The sequence below is a fragment of the Marmota monax genome, unplaced genomic scaffold (assembly GCF_021218885.2).
Source record: "Marmota monax isolate L192 unplaced genomic scaffold, Marmota_monax_Labrador192_F-V1.1 WCK01_AAM20220418_F8-fsc00071, whole genome shotgun sequence".
NCBI classification, from domain to species: Eukaryota; Metazoa; Chordata; class Mammalia; order Rodentia; family Sciuridae; genus Marmota; species Marmota monax.
In genome coordinates, this window is record NW_026695217.1 from 1,799,254 (window position 1) to 1,817,896 (window position 18,643).

Genomic DNA, 18,643 nt, shown 5'->3' on the forward strand with positions numbered 1-18,643 from the left:
AATCTCCCATCAAAAGGCCTGTTGTTGCCCCAGAGTGTTGTGTGGGGTGAGGCCTGCATTGACCATGGACAGAGAAGGGAGCCTCAGCACAGGGAGCAGGTGGTTAGCCCTGAGAGACACCGAGGATGGGGGTGGCATTGAGCAAGACATACTAAACTCTCACTCGAAGGCTCCTGCTTCTCCTCCCAGGAAATAGAATCACCTGTCAGGAAGTCCCTGTCTGTCCAGCTCAGCGGCCCCTGCCCTGTACTGGCTTCCTGCCCTTTGGCTTTTGTGAACATAGTCCCACCCTCCCCCACTGGCTTCCCCCCAGCTCCTTCAGATCCCTCCATGTCTACACAATAGCTGTAAACTTTGGTGTATATAGAATCTTCTGAGCTACACCATCAGAAGCCTTGGTCCAGTCAACTGGGGCGGGGCTTCTGGATCTGCAGAAGCCCCCAGGTGGCCCTGAAGTAGGAATTTGCTTGCCTGTCTCAGGAAGTCAGGGGTCACTGGCCCCCTTAAACTGCTATGGAGGAAGTAGTCCTAAACCCCAAATTTGTGCAAGAGGCAGATTTGGAGTGTCTCACTTCTGCTCAACATGAGTGTCCTTACATTCACAAGGCTACAGGCTCATTTTGTCTGGAACATAAGTACTACCTGGCCTCTCCCCGAATGTTCTCTCCGCAGCATCTCTAAGGTGACACTCGCCAAGGGGTCTGAGTGAGCTGGGGTGAATCCTGGAACCAGAACTCACCGTCTGTGTGCTCTTGGTGAGGTATATTATTTTTCTTAGTCTCAGCTTGTTCATCTATAAAATAATACAGTCATTGCAACTGTCTTAGGATCGTAATGGAGATTCACAGAAATAACCCTCACTGGTGGTAACTCAGAATAACACCTGATATACAGTGAACTCTGAGAAACATCAGCTACCATTGATCACAAACTGTTTTGTGTTTCCTCTTCCATATCATAGGCCTTTTTATAGAGAGGACCTTGTCTTATTTATCTCTGTATTTCATTAGTGCTTGCTCAATAAACTTTGATTGATTCTTTTCCCCAGGGGACAAGTATAGAGATGAAATAAAAGCAGAAACGCTTGAGAAATAATATCTCCACGATGGCTTCTCCCCAGGCCAGCTTGGAGACAGCTGCTTGTCCACAGGGACAGCTCTGACAAACACCTTGTCAGTTTCTTCTGACGTCCCTTCAGGGGAGGGCTCCAGAGGAAGCCTGCGCACATAAAAACCTCCCAGAGGCACAGTCACGTCTTGATCAGAACAAGCCCTGTGCATTTGCCAGACATTGTGATTGCACGTGCTTATCCTTGGGCCTCCAGTCCGATGAGGATGATGAACATGTCAACAGTCACACAAGAATGTGACCTGAGCTAAGAAATCCAAAAGGAAGGAGTACCTAAGTCAGAAGAGAGTGTATCAGGGCACAAGTACTAACACTGTGGGACAGCACAACTCCAAATAGCATTTATTTGATGCTTGAAGGTGTTGCTGCCTGAGATATTGGCTTCCAAGTTTTAAAAATAAATAAATTGTTTAAAGGCATTAAAAGAGCAAGCAAGGAGTTTAATTGATGAGCATTTCTTCACCAAAAATTTGATTGACATTTTCACTAAAAAATGACTAACTGAACCAGTTGATATACATGCAATTTCCCCCGAAGTTTGACTTTGAATTCAAAATATACCCAGCATCTGTGTCTGCGCGTGTCGAGTCAAAAGCCCAGAGCATGATTCAGGTTCTTCTGAAGTGAACGGCACTGTGAGTGCAATTGTTGGGGGAGAATCACATGGGCAGCTGTGTGGACAGACATTGTTAACCCAGCTGGGGTGGAGAGAGATTCCAGTAAGCCACTTAACACAAATGTTTCAGGAAAGCTGTGCTGACCATGTGCCTTCTCAAAATCCCTGCCCATTTAGCCACTTCAACATGCCGCCTTTGAACAGATCACTACTGAGAACACTTTGATTCCGCCAACAATGCCAATGAGTGTGGAGTGTTTCTGTATTTTTTCCTAAGAACTTTACATTTGCATGAGGTTGGACAATAATAATAACAACAGTTCATATCTGAGTACTAGATGCTGAGCACACAGTGCTGGGAACTAGACCCACTGTCTCATTCAACCTTAAAACAATCCTGGGTGATGTAGGCACAACTTCTGCTTCTGAGATGAGGAAATTAAGGCATAAATGGTGTTCATGACATCACACAGCATTAAGAACTAGCTGAGCCAGGATTTAAATCTGGATCAGTGTGATGTCAATGTGCCCATTTGAAATCCCTGGGCTGTCTAAGCTCTCAGAGTATAGGAATACCTCAACCACATCAGTGTTGGTTACGGCGGCATAGAGTGAAGCACCAAAACTTAGTGGCTTACAGGTAGCATCGTGAATTTTACTTACAAACCATTAGGGGCAGGGATGGCTCATCTCTGTTCCACATGACATTATATGGGGCGGTTCAGAGGGGGAACGTGGGACCCACTCACACTTACTGGCAGGAGAGGTCAGTCCAGCTGTCATCAAGGAAATCAGCCTGCCTGGGGCTGGAACCTCAGCTGTACTCCATGAGGCTTCTCCAAGGATTCCCAAGCAAACAAGACACTAATGGGTCACACTTTATGATGCTGTTCACAAATCGCATTGCACCAGACACTCCCCACAGTCAATAAGGAGAGAGCACAGAGCCCACTGCTGGGTGGGAAGTGTGAAGAGTCACTGATGGGTTGAACCAATAGGATGGAGATGCTGGTGATCCATCTATAGTGTATTTTGCAGTATGTCAAAATATAGTAGCTTCTAGCCTCAGAATCCATGTACGCCCAGCCAGGATACTTCAAATGAGGATAGTCCCCAAAAAAAGACCTTGGAAAACCCACATACAATCCTGTGCTGTTACCTATCAATCATGGTGCTATCAGTGCTTCTAAAACACATATTTTGTTGTGTCTTTTGGGAACATAGCATGTTCTCCACCCTTTAAAAAAATGCATTATCCAGAAACATTGTATGGAAATGCCATAGGCAGAGGTCTCTGCCATAATTCAGAATCTCAGACCCAGAGGTCATTATTATGATGTGAAGAACCCAAAGATGCAGAGTTGCTAATTGCTCCTTGGTGGTTGCACAGTTGGGAGAAGATGGTGGCAGAACTTACCCATTTCTGATTCCATACTGAGGGATTTCCTTCTATACCATGCCTATGATAAAAGTTTTTCACTTCTCATGCCTTCATCCAAAGTTGTTATTGGTCTCTAGGTAATTTGAAATATAGATTAATTGAATAGTCAGGTCATTTGAATTATTTAATTGGAGAGTGATTTTTGCCAATCCCTGATCTTGAAATTAATGAGGATTTGTTGTAATTTTTAGCAAACAGGACTCCTTACCAAGTCAAAAAGACTGCCATTCCCACAGAAACATGGAGGAATACTAAGATTGAAGTCGGGGAAGATCATCTTCCGTTTTCTCAGATTATCTCCGAGGCTTCTGCTTGCTCTCTGGCTGGGTGATTGTTCTAGCAGCCTTTCTCCAGTTTAGAAGGCTTGGATTATTCCAGAGGGGGGACTAGTCTATTGAGCAGCACTGAAGATGTGCTCCATGTCCACGTGGCCGTTCAGTGGGGGAACATGGGACCCACTCATACTTAGAGGTCAGTCCAGCTGTCATCAAGGAACTCAGCCTGCCTGGGGCTGGAACCTCAGCTGTACTCCATGCATGCACTTCCTCTGCTATATGCAAGCCCAAGTTCCCTCTCACCCTCCCCCATATCACCCCAATATGCTGCAAAACAGAGTTCAAGGAGAAAGGAACAGTGGAGAATGTGCTGCTATTGGTTTCCAGATTCAGTCTTACCCCACCCATATGCAAATCTAACCTTTTTGATATTTCAGCATGATAAATCCAAAGACAGGATTTCAACAGGAAAATATTTACTAAAGGCTTTCTCCCTTATAATCTATTGATTTTAATATCCCTACCACTTTGGCTGAATGTCAATTTTACCCCGAGGACTGCTGTTGCAAATTTGAGCACATTTTATTTATTTATGCCATTCAAAATATTAGTATTAGCAATGCACCAAGTTTGAGTCTTGCAATGTTCCCATTTAAAGTTTATTTTTCTGATTTGAATAATGCCCGTAATTTGCCATGGTAATCGGGGCCAGCAGGCAACACAAAGCACAAGCGAACACAGCATTTTGTTTTATTCTTCAATGAAGTATGGTAACACACAGCTCAGTAACTATGGAGCCGCTTCCTCACTTAACCTTTGGAATCGGAAGCACCTGATTATCACCATCATTTAACAAGATGCCAAATCATCTCCTCTATGACCATTTCTGTTCCAAATGTCCAACCTGTGCCAATTTGTGCATTAATAGCTTCCGGGCTGGTATCTCAGATCTCTGTTCTTCTGGGTTTCAAGGGTAGCTCAGGGCATCACCTCAAGATTCCACCACCACCACTACCCATCTCAAGACCAACAAACATCCCTCCAGCCCTGTTAGAAGCCAGCTGCTCTGTCAGGTTTTACTGGGAGGTGTCTGTCCCAGCAGTATAAGCTCTGGCTGGGAGAACAAGAATGGCTGTGGAAGATACATCAGCCCTCTTTGCTACCAAGAGACCCTTTAGCAAGCATTTCCTAAATTGCTAAATCACCAACAATAATGAGTACAGCTGGATGTCCCTCTTTTTCATATTTAACAAAGAATTTATGTTGCGAATGACTCTTCTGTTGATTTTTCAGCCTTTTAGGAGCAGGTTTTAGAGTTTCCCTGTGGAGAGCTTTCTAAATCGCAAAGCGTCATCTTACTATCCTTTGTCCAGCCTCTCTCAGCCCCTCCCCAGCTCCCCTGTCCACCGAGGGAGATGGGGTGTCTGGATGGCAGCCCATGTCACCCTGAGATTGTCTAGAGGGACCTCCCCATGGGAGACTCTCTGCCCTTCCCCTCAGTGACTAAATGGGCTGGACCATGGAGGGTCCCCTTCACTCAAGGACCAAAGCTCAGCTATGTAGACAGGCTTCACTTTTAATTTCTAAGGATTTATAGCATATTGTGAGATTTGTGTTCTGAGACCTTTAAGCGCAGCAAATAGTGTGTGTTAAGATTGACAGCCACAACTCAACACCCAGACCTCAACAACTCCATTTCTGCCTCAACTACTCATAATTGCTTTCAAACTTTGGCCAAATGACCAAAGCTCCCCACGCTTTAGTTTCTGCAAGCATATGGCAGGACTCATCCCTGAGAATACAGTCGTTGGTGGAATAAAATGACCAACAGTCCCCAGCAGAGCTCTAGGAAAATAAAGAGCCTGGAAAGAGCGTTGTGCCCATGCACAGCGTGATGTATTACGCTCCCAGGCAGTGACTGTCCCACTTTATTCCAAAGGAGACCACAAACTACAGACATAACAATGACTCAGGCCCCCATGAGATACCAGGGCATGTGGCCCCTTTCACACATAGCTCAGTTACACCACGGAGCAGGGTCCCTTGGTAAACAGCCCCTTGACCTCCAGTTGACATCTGAGCTCCATGAGGGAGGAGTAACTGCTTGGTTCTCTTGGGGAGTGGGTGTCCCCAATAAGAGTATCTGGACCCGGGAGAGTTCCTTAGGGATTCATTAAAGATGAACCCTATGGCCTGGCATCTGGAGCTGTGCTTTGACCTGGCAGCCTGTCCAATCACTTTCTCATCATTTACTCTGCACAGATTCTCCCTTGGGCCAGACTGAACCACCCCTTGCCAGATCCCAGAAGCAGGCTTCCCACCTTTGCATTTCCTCAGATGATGGCTTCCCTAGATTTTCCTGCTCCTCTTACTCCTGCAAATTTAGATTATATGATTCCTTCAAAGCCCAGGGAGCCTTCACTGACCATCCTACCTGCCGCAGTCCAGCTGCAGCAGAAAAATCAGGGGGGTGACGAACAACTTGTGTACGTTGATACAGCAGGAGAGGGAGCCGTTTATTGTAGGACAACAGAGGTATTTATACATTCCACACAGCTTATCTTAATTAGCATAAACTAGATACATCAGTCAACCAATAAGGAATCTCCACACTTAATGGCTCGCTGGCGTTACTTAACCACTCCCTCTGGCAAAATGCCAGGCGCCATCCAGACTTGTTTACAGACCTTAACATTTCTCTGGCAGAATGCCAGGCACCATCCTGACTTGTTTACAGACTCTAACACCTACCTCCAACCCCACCCAGAAGTGGCCTGTATATATATATACATAGATGCACTAATGAGCCACATGGGACACATGTGTCATAGGCCATCTCCACCTGCACATTGATCCACATGATCACTAACAAAAATAGATAATGGCAGTGCTAACCATGAAGCAGTATTCAAGGATCAATTTAAAAAAAAAAAAAGAAACTTTAAACATTTGGAAAGTGTTGGGCAGGTAGTGAGCCTTCAGTGGCATTCACTGTAATTATCACTAACCAACGCAGATTCAATTAAAATCATAAGCACTTGTCTTGCATATATAGACATAAATAGGAGGCAGGCAAAAGACCAGACAAGCTATATCAAGAAAGAGTGCAGATCTTGCCAGGCATGGTACTGCATATCTGTAATCCCAGTGACTCAGGAGGCTGAGACAGGAGGATCACAAATTCAAAGCCAGCCTCAGCAACTTAGCCAGACCCCAAGCAACTTACCAAGACCCTTTTTCAATTTTTTAAAATTATTTTTTAAAGGATTGGGAATGTGGCTCAGAGGGAAAGGAAGGAAGGAAGGAAGGAAGGAAGGGAGGAAGGAAGGGTACAGCTTCTAAATGCTATAGGAGTCTGGTGAAAAATGAACACCAAGGTTGCAGACATCTGTGAAGCCTTTATAAAAGTTCTGGCCTTCCAACTTTGTAGAGAGAGCAGTGTAGGGTTGTTTGCCTACCTTGTATAAAGCAAGTGCAAAGTTCAAGTAGACTGACACAGTACACATGGGTCACCAGCATCATATTGCTACTTCAGAGCCTCAGACATTGGCACTGAGTTAAAGGCTATTCAACGACAGTACAGATTTCTTATAATATACAATGAGGTGTCTAGGTCCTCAAGGTCAAGGGAAAGTATCTTCCATTCATCTTGAAAGTAATAATACAACATAACTTTGCCCATGTGCTCAGAAAATACTCTAGAAGTTAAGTGGTTTGGTGCTGAATTTGAACACATCTATCAATCCTATGAGATTGAATGAACTCCCTGCAGCTCTATAAGCACACCTTGAAATTTGAATTTATAAAATTAATCAGTCACAAGTTTGTTTCTGAGCATTTTAGCTCCTTCTACAGTAAACCAAGTGCCAGGTGGGGAAGAAAATCAGGTTATTGCAAAGTCTGATTAGTTGGGTTTACAGTAACCAACATTGACTGTATATATTAAGTCCCATGTGATTAAAGCATTACAAGCTCCTAATGTGAAATTAGACAAGTGAATATGCCTCTCTATATGAACTCCAATTTTCTGTCTCACTTCTAAGCCCCATGTAATCAAGAACAATGTCATTTACATACCCAAATGCAACTATGTAAAACTACATACAGCTGCAATCATGTATGTTATTTAATTAAAAGCCAATCACTTAAAATAGCTGTGCTGTGAAGACAGCAGGCAAGGGATGGGGCTTTCTTTAAGAAATAGGGTACAGAACAGAAAACCTCCAGGGCTTGCTTTCTCTGGACCTTTCCAAAGCCATTTTTTCCCTCCAAAACTCCAGCAAGTCAGTAAGAAGAAAACTTGGGACCACATAACAGATGTTCTTCTTCCTGATAGATAATGATTATTTATAATCTCTCCTCCTTCAGCTTTGAAAAACCAGCAAAACTAAGGGTCATAGTTCAATAAATAAAAATTCTCTAAAATTATCCCTCCCAAACCTGTTTCAATTGACCTCAGTTTACCAATAAGATATGTGTGTTTGAATAAACACAAAGGTGTTGTAGACCTCTGACCTACACATAGAAACCAAGCAGAGCTGGGCATTGTGGGGTGCACCTGCAGTCCCAGCTAGCTACTATGGAGGCTAAGGTGAGAGGATCACTTGAGCCCAGGAGTTTGGAGCCAGCCTGGGCAACACAGCAAGACCTCAACTAAAAAAAAAAATCAACCAGGTGGTCCTGAAAGGATGAAGAGGAGAGCAAAACCTGAAGTAGATATGACACTAGCCCAACCCATTTGAAGCCACTGCTCAGCAACAGATAAGAATAAATTTGAAACTGGATTATTAATGGAGGTGAGCTCCCCCGCTCCACCATGATCTTAATAAGGAAGTGAAGACCTATCATGTTGGAGCCCATGAGCCAGACTTGTGAAGGTGGTCATGGGAAGGAATACCAGCTAAATATCAAAGAGATAAATTCTCACCAACCAACTAAAAATCTCTCTACATTTTAATTAGTTCGCCACCCAAAGTAAGAAAAGTTAAAGGAATCTTTGCCTTTTTTCTTAACATTCACCTTTCTAAAACATTACTGAAAATATATGCTTAATATAAATGTCATGAACCCCTTGGGGAAAAAATGTTTCAAAATAATAAAGAGAAAAATATTATAGGGGAGGAATTATTTTTTGTATCTTCCTGGAGGCTGCCTGGGTTTGGAGGTCAGTCAACCAGCACCTTAGCACCAAGAAAGGAAGCAGTCAGGTTAAATGAGGTCCTGAGGGTGGGGCCCTGATCCAATAGTGTCAGCGTCCTTATAAGAAAAGACATCAGAAAGTGTTCTCTCTCTCTCTCTCTCTCTCTCTCTCCCTCCCTCCCTCCCTCCCTCCCTCTCCCTCTCCCTCTCCCTCTCCCTCTCCCTCTCCCTCTCTCTCCCTCTCTATCTCTGCCTAGGGTATCATTGTCACCCAGGGGACATGAAGGGCAAAGCATCAAGCCAAAGGATTATTCTCAAGCCTTAAAACTGAATGGAATTGGTCCCACTAGGACTTAGACTTGCTTAGGAAAAACCACCTCCTTCTTTCTTGACATTTCTCCCTTCTGGAATGTGTCTCCCTGTGTTTCTCATGCCAATGCATTTTGGAAGCATAGAACTTGTTTGCTTTCACAGGTTCACATCTAGAGGGGAATTTTGCCCCCAGATGAATCTCATACCGGGAGTCTCACCCATTCCTGATGTACAAACTCTTTAGATGAAATCTTAGGACTTGAGACTTTAATGTCAATGCTGGAATAAGTTAAAACTTCTGAGACTGATGAAATGAATGTGTTTTGCCATGCAAGAAGAAAATGGCTTGGAGAAAGGGGCAAAGTGGTACAGAATGGATGTTTGGGTCCCCCAAAATCATATGCTGAGCCCTAATCATCAATATGGCTGTTTTTGGAGATGAGACCTCTAAGGGAAGTAGCTATAGTTAAATGAAATCATCAGAGTGGGTCTTTGTTGTCCTTAAAAGAAAAGACAGATACTGATAAGCTTGCTCTTGTTGCATTCAAAAAAAGGAAGCCGTGGGACCACACAGCAATGAGACCCATCTTGCCAACACCTTGATCTGGGGCTGTCAGCCTTTGGAACTGTGAGAAAATAAACTTCTGTTGTTTAAAGCCACACAATCTGTAATCTATGGCCATTTGAGCCGAAAAAGACTATGTTGGGGGGGGGGGGCGGGGGAAAGGTTGAGAATATGAATGAAAAACATTTTCCAGATTTTTTTCCCTGACACTTCTGCCCTTTAGACAGTCACTTCCTGTCTAAAGTTCACCCCTGATCATTTCACGGGTTCACACACTCAGCCCTCTATTCCAGTTTTATGCCCTGACTGGTGTCATCTGGGATCACTCACAGTGCCAGGGCGGGGCAGAGAAAGTGCAACACCAAGGTGAGCCGTGTCCCCAACCAGGAGTGCAACATTAAGTTGAGATTGTATCATGAAAGCTGGAAATGGTTAGAAAACAATAGGAGACAAAATATTCATAAACCCCTGCATGGACATTTCCAGTGCTGTAACCACAGTGGACTGCAAAAGCCTGAGAGGACCTCCAAATGCTGAAAGTAAGAAACATTTCAGCTGAGATAGGATTTTAGAGACAAATGGAGTGAACTTGACTGATTTAGAAACAGGGTCTGGCACTAGTGGTGCACACAGGTATGAGGAGGACAGAATGCCCCACCCTGGAGGGAAGCAGTCACACCAACTGGAGCTGTCCTTCCCAGGACCAAGTGTGCACCATGCAGTACCCAGCACCGTGGTCTTACAGCTGGCAGCTGCGTCCCAGGCCCCCTGGAGACAGCTGGGTTGGGGGACACTCACCAGCAAAGTCACCACGCTGTTTTGCTCAGTTTGAGGCTGTCTCTGCTCGCCAGAGGTCCTTATCACTCTCTGAAGAGCACAGCCCACCTGAAGTCCCATTGGCCTATGTGCTTTACCAAGTGGAGTGAGCCAAAAAGCCCTCATCTGTGGAAATGCTGAAATCCAAAAGGAAATGTGATTTGTTCTGCTTCAGCATTTCCTCAAATGATGCCATTAGAGAATGGCTGTGGCTCAGGGCTAATTAGTTCAGAATGGGTGCAAAGCATCCTGGGATACAGACCTGGAGGGTGTCCAGGGACCATGGGGCCTCTGTGTGCAGCGTGGCCCTTCTCAGGATGACAGTGCACATTCAGTCATGTTTCGTTAGCAATGGTACTGATCCAAACCCAGAGGAAACTAAGCACTTGAGGGGTCTCCAGAGAGTCCCGCTTTTCCTCAGTACGATCTAGTCACCATGTCAGCATGAAGGGTCTGAGTCAAATCTGTTGGGTTTAAGTTCTGTGTCTGCCACATTTGGGCCATGTAATTTGGCTCCATTGCTTCACTGATTTAAAAGGACAATATCAGTGCCTCCCTTGTGAGGATTAAATGGGGCAATGCATATGTAGGACCCAGCACTGGGCATGGCACATATAAGTCTCTGCTATTGCTGTTTTGGTATTTCCCCATCTCTAAAGGAAGCAGAGCTGTCCTTAGGTTTCCAGAGCACAGCCAGTTAACACATACTCTCTGACATTTCTTGGTGGTTTGGGGACAGCTTATTCTGAGGGCCTTAGGGAGCCCTATCCAGCAGACACACAGTACCGTTGGACATTCTCATCACCCTTGGACATGGAGAAACTTGATTTTGTAAAAAATAATTGAAAGCACCATTTAGATGGAGGAGGCCCCTTCTTGGTGAGGCCCAGGGACAATTATGAGACTCTTGTCTACTGACTGGCCCTGTGGACATTCATCCCTGACCACAACGCTGTGATCTGGACACCCAAGGAAAACAGATCAACACTTTCCTCTTCTCATTCAAATTAAGAATTAGTTTCCTCCAAACCAAGAAGTGGAAATTAACCAAATTCATGCCTCTGTGAAAAACAGCCCCTCTTTTACAGTATGAAGTAGAAGGACAAGATGCAGGGGGCAGCCCCCAAAAGATACATTGGATCTGATGACAGTGACCATATTTGGAAAATAGGTCTTTGCAGGTGTAACCATGTTAAGAATTTTGAGATGGGCTCATCCTGGATTACCCGGGTGGGTCCTAAGTGCTTTGATAAGTGTATTTATAAGAAATGAAAAGGAAAAGACACACACATAGGGGAGAATATCACAGGAAGACCAGCAGAAATTGGAGCAATGTGGCCCAAAGCCCAGGAATTCCCGGAGCCACCAGAAACTGGAAGAGACAGGAGGGATCCTGTCCTGCTGCCTTGGGAGAGAGTGGGCCCTGCTGACCTGATCTTGGGCTTCAGCCTCCAAAGCTGTGAGAGAATAAATCCCTGTTGTCCAGATTTTCCCAGTGGCTCCAGGACCCAGCACACAGGGTATCTGGGGAACATAGACTGTCCTCTCTGGACCTCAATTTTCAGGACATAAAAGAACAACCTAAAGCAACCTCCAAGTCTCTACAATTTCATGTCTCTGTGGCTTCACACCAAATAGCCTGGGTGGGAGGAGCAGCCAGGGAGATCTCAAGTACACAGTGGTGCCCAAAAAGCCAGGGCTTGCTCTCTTTCCTCTCCTCCCAGCATCAAACACAGTTTGTGTGGCATCTGTCCTACATAGGGTTTCCATATTTACTTAAGGTGCATTTGAAAAGCAACAAGCACTCGCCAGCACAGCTACAGTAGTTCAGGGAAAGGCCCAAGAATCCCAGAGGATGCATCCAGAAGAGACAGCACAGGCCCTCCCTCTCTGCTGCCCACCTTTACTGCCTACTGAGGACTTGGGAGGGGAAGAAGCATCAGATTATTTTTGCAGCAGGTGGTAGCACTATTTTCACATGGATATGTTTTATTGCATAAAATGGGATTTTAAAAAACTCTTTATCTCTCTTATCTTTTTATATCAGAAATCTGTATATATCTGCTTTCATGCCTTGTACAATATCAAAATATACCTTTTAGAAATATGAAAACCCAGCCATCCCCCAAAATGAACTGCTTACCCACCTTATGGATACACTGATGGTTTGATTTGGCCACATAATGGTTTTGTCAATGCAGCAAAGACTGAGGGAAAATACATGATAAAAGTAATAGTTACAAGCATCATTTTTAGCACCTGCCAAGTGTGCGGCACTGAGCTAAGCATTTAGGGAGAACCGATTCATTCACTCCTCACAAAAACACTATCAGATGGAAATAAAAAACGGGGCTCAGGGGGTTTTGAATGACTTGCCCAAGCTTAGAGGTTACAGAACCTAGACTCCTAGCAGGTTTCCCTGCTCCAAAGCCTGTGACAGTCACGTCGCTCATGTTATCCCCAGTGACAAGTCATGGGACCCCACATTTAGGCAAAGGTAATGTTTTAATCACAGGACCTGGAGTGGTTGGAGGAAGGGTGACCACAAAGCCACGCTTTCTGGGCTGTGCAGCTTTGTTGCCATTCATGCACTGCTTTTACAGAGATGTGGGCTGGCTTTAGGACAGCTCAGTAGGGGAGATTCCAGCTTGGTGTGTACACTTCTGTGTGTGCATTTGTGTGTGTGTGCTTGTGTGCGTACATCTATGTGTATACATGCATGTACCCGTATCTACATATGCACACCCGTGTACATGCATTGTGTATTATGGGTGCATGCATATACTTACTTGTATGTACACACGTTTTGTGTATATGCACATGCTGTGTGCAATGTGTGGTCTGTGTGTTCATGTGTACATTTGCAGGAAGGTGAGAGAAGACATTGGGACGTGAGCTGCAAAGAGCTGTTCAGCCTGGAGAGTACCCTGTGAGATGTGCCCACTAGTTAAAAACTGGTTCTGTGATACTGAGAAGAAAGTGGTGGCCAGTTGTCCAACATGTGCAAATCCTCCCTCCCCTATCAGGATGCTTTCAATCAATGTCTACCTGAAAGACTACTGCTCTGAGACAGGAGATGGGGGGGAAGGAATTGAGCACCATTCCCATGCTGAAGTCTCTTGACCAGGCACAGGTCTGGATTTCTGCCATGGGTGTCACTGGGGGTTAATCACAATCAACTCCTTCCTGAGGCCATTGGGCAAAGCCATACAGACAGCAGTCACATGCATGTGACGGTAGGAGGTGCTCTGTGAGGGGCATCCTGGATGCCTGCATGGGGACAAGGCTAAGAAGGAAAGGACACAGAGCAGTTGTCCACCAGCTGCTTCTGCTCACACATCAAAGAGCCCTGGTGCTTGTGTCTTTCAGGAATTCGCTGACTCCGTGTCCCAGCTGGTCACGCAGAAGTTCCGTGAGCTGACGGTTGGCCTGACATCTGTGCATGCCCGCCACAAAGCACTAGCAGGCATCGTCATGACCAAAGGTAACCACCTCTTCTTCTCCCTGTGGAGATTTTCTTCTTCAAAGAAAGGAGTGTTCGAGTTTTCCTGACTTGGGGGCCAGCAGATCCCCTGTACCCACAGAGATATGGCAAGAAAGACAATATGGAACCAAGAAATCAGGGGCCAGCACTTACCAGCAGCACCCCACGGGCAGTAGTGGCACAACTCACCTGCCAGGGCCCATCTGCATGAGCTCCTGTCAGTCCCTTGGCTGTCAAGGCCTTGGCTGATCTGTCCTATTAGGCATGTCCCCATTTTCAAGAATGATGCTGTATTTGTAAAAGCTGGAGTCTGAGGCCAGACCAGGCCACCAAAAAAGTCACCTGAAGCTGATAGGTAAGGAGTTGGCCCATCCCTGTCAGCCCCAAAGTGCCCACAGCCAGGACCTGATGCTTCCCCTTGTGCAGGTCACGTGTGTCACCATAGGTCTTGGCTCCAGGGCAAGGAGGTGGAACCCACTTGGACAAGGGAGGTGGAGGTGACCTTTCAGAAGGATGTCAATTGTCAAGTTGTCTGTTTCCCATGGCTATGGCATCTATAGGCCTGTCTGAATGCAGACTCCATGCATCAGTCCATGGTGGGTGAATAGAAGAAGGGAAAGGGGAAAGGAGGGGACATACGAGGACACCATGGAGCAGGAAACCAAGAGGGGACTTAGAGGGACAAAGGGGGACACTAGGGAATAAGGGACACAGAAAAGACACAAGGGGCTGTGGAGGAGACAAAGAGTAACACAGATGGGACATAGAGGGACACAAGGAGGACATAGAGAGAACACAGGGGGAGGGGACACAGGGGAACGGAGACCAAAAGCAGGGGTCACAGAGGATATGGGGGAAACAGAGAAGATATGGGGGAGATTCAGGGAGAGACACAGGAACAGGGGAGGCAGAGGGGACCTAGGAGGATGCAGAAGATGCAGAGGGACACAGAGTGATACACGGGGACACGGGACACAGGGGACACCAGAGGACACAGGGGGACATGGGGAGACATGGAGGAATGCACAGAGACACAGGGTCACATCGCAGAGAATCTGCCCTCTTGCTGGGGTGTAAACCTGCCCAGGAATTTCCCCCTTTCTATCAAGTCTCCAACCCAAACTGATCCCAGAGATGGAATTCCATTCTAGAAAACAAGACTGACCCGTCCAGGGAGGTCAGCTCTTTAATAAGGTCAGGAAAATTAATCAGATTCGTGGAAATATCAAAGTACTAACCTGTAGTCATTAACCAGCTGGTTATTCAAATTAACTATTTTTATTTCCAAAGTTTTACCTGAGTTTTAATGGACTGCTAAAAAATGACTTTGGGTCGTTCAACACTCACACATGACCCTGCAGCACAGGCAGAGGCCAGGACTGAAAAGAACATGTATCTACCGTGTCCAAAGATATGCAAAATCAGTTTTAAAAATCAGATGGTTGGCACGTGTTTCCTGTCATTCTAGACCCCCGTGGGGCCTCTCCAATGAGCAAGAACATTGGAGCAGGAGAAGAGCGCTCAGGACCCTGTCTTAGCCGTGGCACAGGGCATGTTAATGATTTAGTCTTTCCAGTTCAGGCCTCTTAGTAAAATGGAACAGCAAAGCTTCCTCCCAGTGTCACTTGTTGAGAAAGACAAAGTGTATAAAATGTTCAAAAGGTGAACATTACTTTATAAATACAATGCACTGGTCTAAGCCAAAACTGTTCCGTTTTGTCAATGATAACATTGTATGTGGTGACATGCACACCACCCAGAATATTGCATTTTCTTTTTTCTTACTGGGGAAAAAAATTATATATATATATAATTTATATATATATGCCTTTTACCTGTTTGCCAAGTCATTTAGTCCCTGAATCATAGTTTCTGTGGATGGGACCTACTTCTGTCCCTGACTAATCCCTCAGAAACGTCTGCCCGTAGGAGCTATGACATCTGCTTCTAGTCTAGACCCACTGTCTTCTTCAATGTCCTTCTTCTCTTCTGTTTTTTTTTTCTTCCTTGTGTCATTGTACCCTTGGGGGGTAGAGTGGGGGAGTCCTTTTAAAAAGTGAATAGGAGATGAATTTGAGGAATAATCACATGCTTCAAGATGCCTTGAACTGGTTCTCATACTACCTTAATAGTTGCTCCACATGAGAAATTTTAAGCTCAAAATTATTTTCTCTCAGTATTTTGAAGTGGTTTTTTTCCATTGTCTCTTATCTAATAAATCTGTTGAGAAACATTACAGATCTGACTCTTTGCAGGGACCAGCACCCACCAAGGAAGGAAAGGTCTTTTTTTTTTAAACTTGGGCATTTTGTAGTTTCCTAAGAATACACGTGGGTATCAGCCTTTCATCTTCCCTGACATATTCAAGCTGCTTGTGTATTTTTTTCTTGTATCAGTTCTTTGACAAATTCATTCCTTCATACACATTTTTGTTGAATTTTCAATATTCTGAACTAATCAACTAATCATCTTTTCCCTTTTTTACTTTCCGTCTCTTTGGTCTTTTGTTTTTGCAGATTTCTTTCTTTTTTTTTTTCTTTTTGAGAGAGAGAGAGAATTTTTAATATTTATTTTTTAGTTTTCGGCGGACACAACATCTTTGTTTGTATGTGGTGCTGAGGATCGAACCCGGGCCACACACATGCCAGGCGAGCATGCTACCGCTTGAGCCACATCCCCAGCCCCATAGATTTCTTAATTTATCATAAAGATCTTCCATTGTACCCCCTAATTCTTGCAATCTATTTTTTTATTCAAGACTCTCCTTAATCTCAGGGTCCTCCTTTTTCAAGGATTACTCTTCTTGTTTTGTAGATGTGATGTCTTTATGCATTTCTCTGGGGAGACTCACCAGCAAACGTCTAAGTTCTCTTCTGTCCTCTGATTGGTGTGACTCCTCTGGGACTCATGGCTCTTTCTTATCTTCAGTCTTGCTCTTTTATCCTGCTTATGGTTTTTGTCTGAATATTTGTACTTGTGAATAAAATATCCTATCAATGGTCCTAGACCCCAGGCACAAGTTTCCTCTGCCTTTGTGCAGGTGGACCAAGTTTCCCAGCAGGCCCGGCCACATGAAAAGACTGGCTGGCATCCCAGGTCTGGTCAGCTGCTGCCCCCTCAAGCTGGGTGAGTGGCAGTGAGCCTCTTGTCACCAAATGAGGAATGTTCTGCTCTGTGAGACAATCCTTCCATCAAGTCCCCTCACTTTTCTCAGGCAGTTCCTTCCATTCCTTAACCATGAGATTCTTCATTTCTCATCCTAAGAGAAAGCTTCAATTCTCAGGTGTCCTCTCCAAGGAGCATTTGGCCAATGGGGGCCACCATATGCTAGAGCATCATTCAATGCATCCTGCTTTCGGGTCTGCACTTGCTCCTGGCTTGAGGACCTGCAGACTCTGAGCCTGAAGCTCCCTAGGTTCAGCCTCAGAGACGGAGCTTCCTCTTCCCGGCAGCTGATATTTGGAGCTGTTCTCTCCATTTCAGCCTCTGCAAACTCCCACCCATTTTACATCTTCTAGGAGACTCTGAGAAGCTCTCCAGCCATCTCCTGATCACACCATATTTCAGATTTATTCCCTTTTGGGGATGTTTCATTTCAATGGGTTCCAGAAAGGGAGAAGAAAACACAGTTGTTGTTCATACTCTTGCACTGACACTGGACAGCATTAGTGGGCTCCGCGGTCAAGGAACAGTTTTGTGAAGAAAGTCCAGTATTTCCATGAGAAAGTGGTTCTTGAAGGAGTCATTGGTGATGGTAACTTTATTTGATATGCACATTTATCATTGTGATAGTATTTTCACACACGTCAATCAATTTGATTGACACAACCCTGGGAAGTGGGAAAAACAGGGCTTTTTGCTGTCACTTTGAAGAACTATAGACAATAAAACCAAGAGGCTAAGTAGCTTTCCTAAAGTCATAACAGTAGGAGGAAGGGCAGAACTAAGATGTGAGTTGTGGAGTCCTGATCCTTTGTGGCCTCTGGTCTCCTTTAGACACATACATCAGGATTTGGGGATAACAATGCATGTTCTTTATGTATAAAATTATTTTTCCAAGTTTATTAAACAAATAGGAAAAAAAAGAGTTTTCTAGTATACATTTCCAGGAGATTATGTTTAAACCTTTGTTTTGCTAGCCTGGCCTGCAAAACATATTTAGAAGCTCTGGTTTTCACAAATAATATTTCCTATTTTTGCTAATGTGAAGCTTTCATCATTCCATGAATTCTCTGGATTTTTAAGTGTCCTGGAAAATAATACACACCTCTGAAAAACAGCCTGGTCAAGTTGAAATTCACTAAAACGTTTCAGTGTAATTGCTGAGAATGTTAAACACTCTGGGTAACCACCAGTCAGGTCTTATTGGAGGAAATATGAAAGGAACAATTCATTGAACAAGAGTCACTCATTTTTGCAAGTTCTGAAGTGAAGAGTGTGGTTTGCTGGGTGCATTTGCCCTGGACCTACCCTGCGCACACGAGGTAGTTCGTCTCTGCACCATACTCTCAATGCTTCCAGCTTGAGTCAAGAATCCTGTTGCTGTGCTGAACCAGATAAAGCTGATATGTAAATGCTATTTTCCCATTGCACTTGACAAAGCATAACAGTTTAAGTACAGTTGAAGCCTGTTTTCATCATATGTCTAGTGTTTGTGTCTGCTCACCTTCATCAGCACCTAGAAGAATCCAGATAAAGTAGTTTACTCCCCAACATCTCAAAACCTTCCTTTCCATTTTCTTCTCTGAATGACTATCAATCACCTCAATCTTGAAATTAAAAGCAGAATATTTTTATTTATAGTCAGTCGAGCCTGAGGAAGATAAACCGAAACAAAGGTACCAGACAAAAAAAAAAATCCCCTAAC

The 18,643-nt window shown here is 44.6% G+C and overlaps 1 protein-coding gene across 1 annotated transcript in view; it reads left to right on the forward strand.

The window, feature by feature from the left end:
• Positions 1-18,643, forward strand: part of Adarb2 (adenosine deaminase RNA specific B2 (inactive)) — a 489,843-nt gene that overhangs the window by 399,886 nt on the left and 71,314 nt on the right. The window contains exon 4 of the mRNA XM_046432149.2: positions 13,662-13,776. Within this exon, the coding sequence (XP_046288105.1) occupies positions 13,662-13,776 (115 nt within the window). The remainder of the gene's footprint in view (positions 1-13,661; positions 13,777-18,643) is intronic.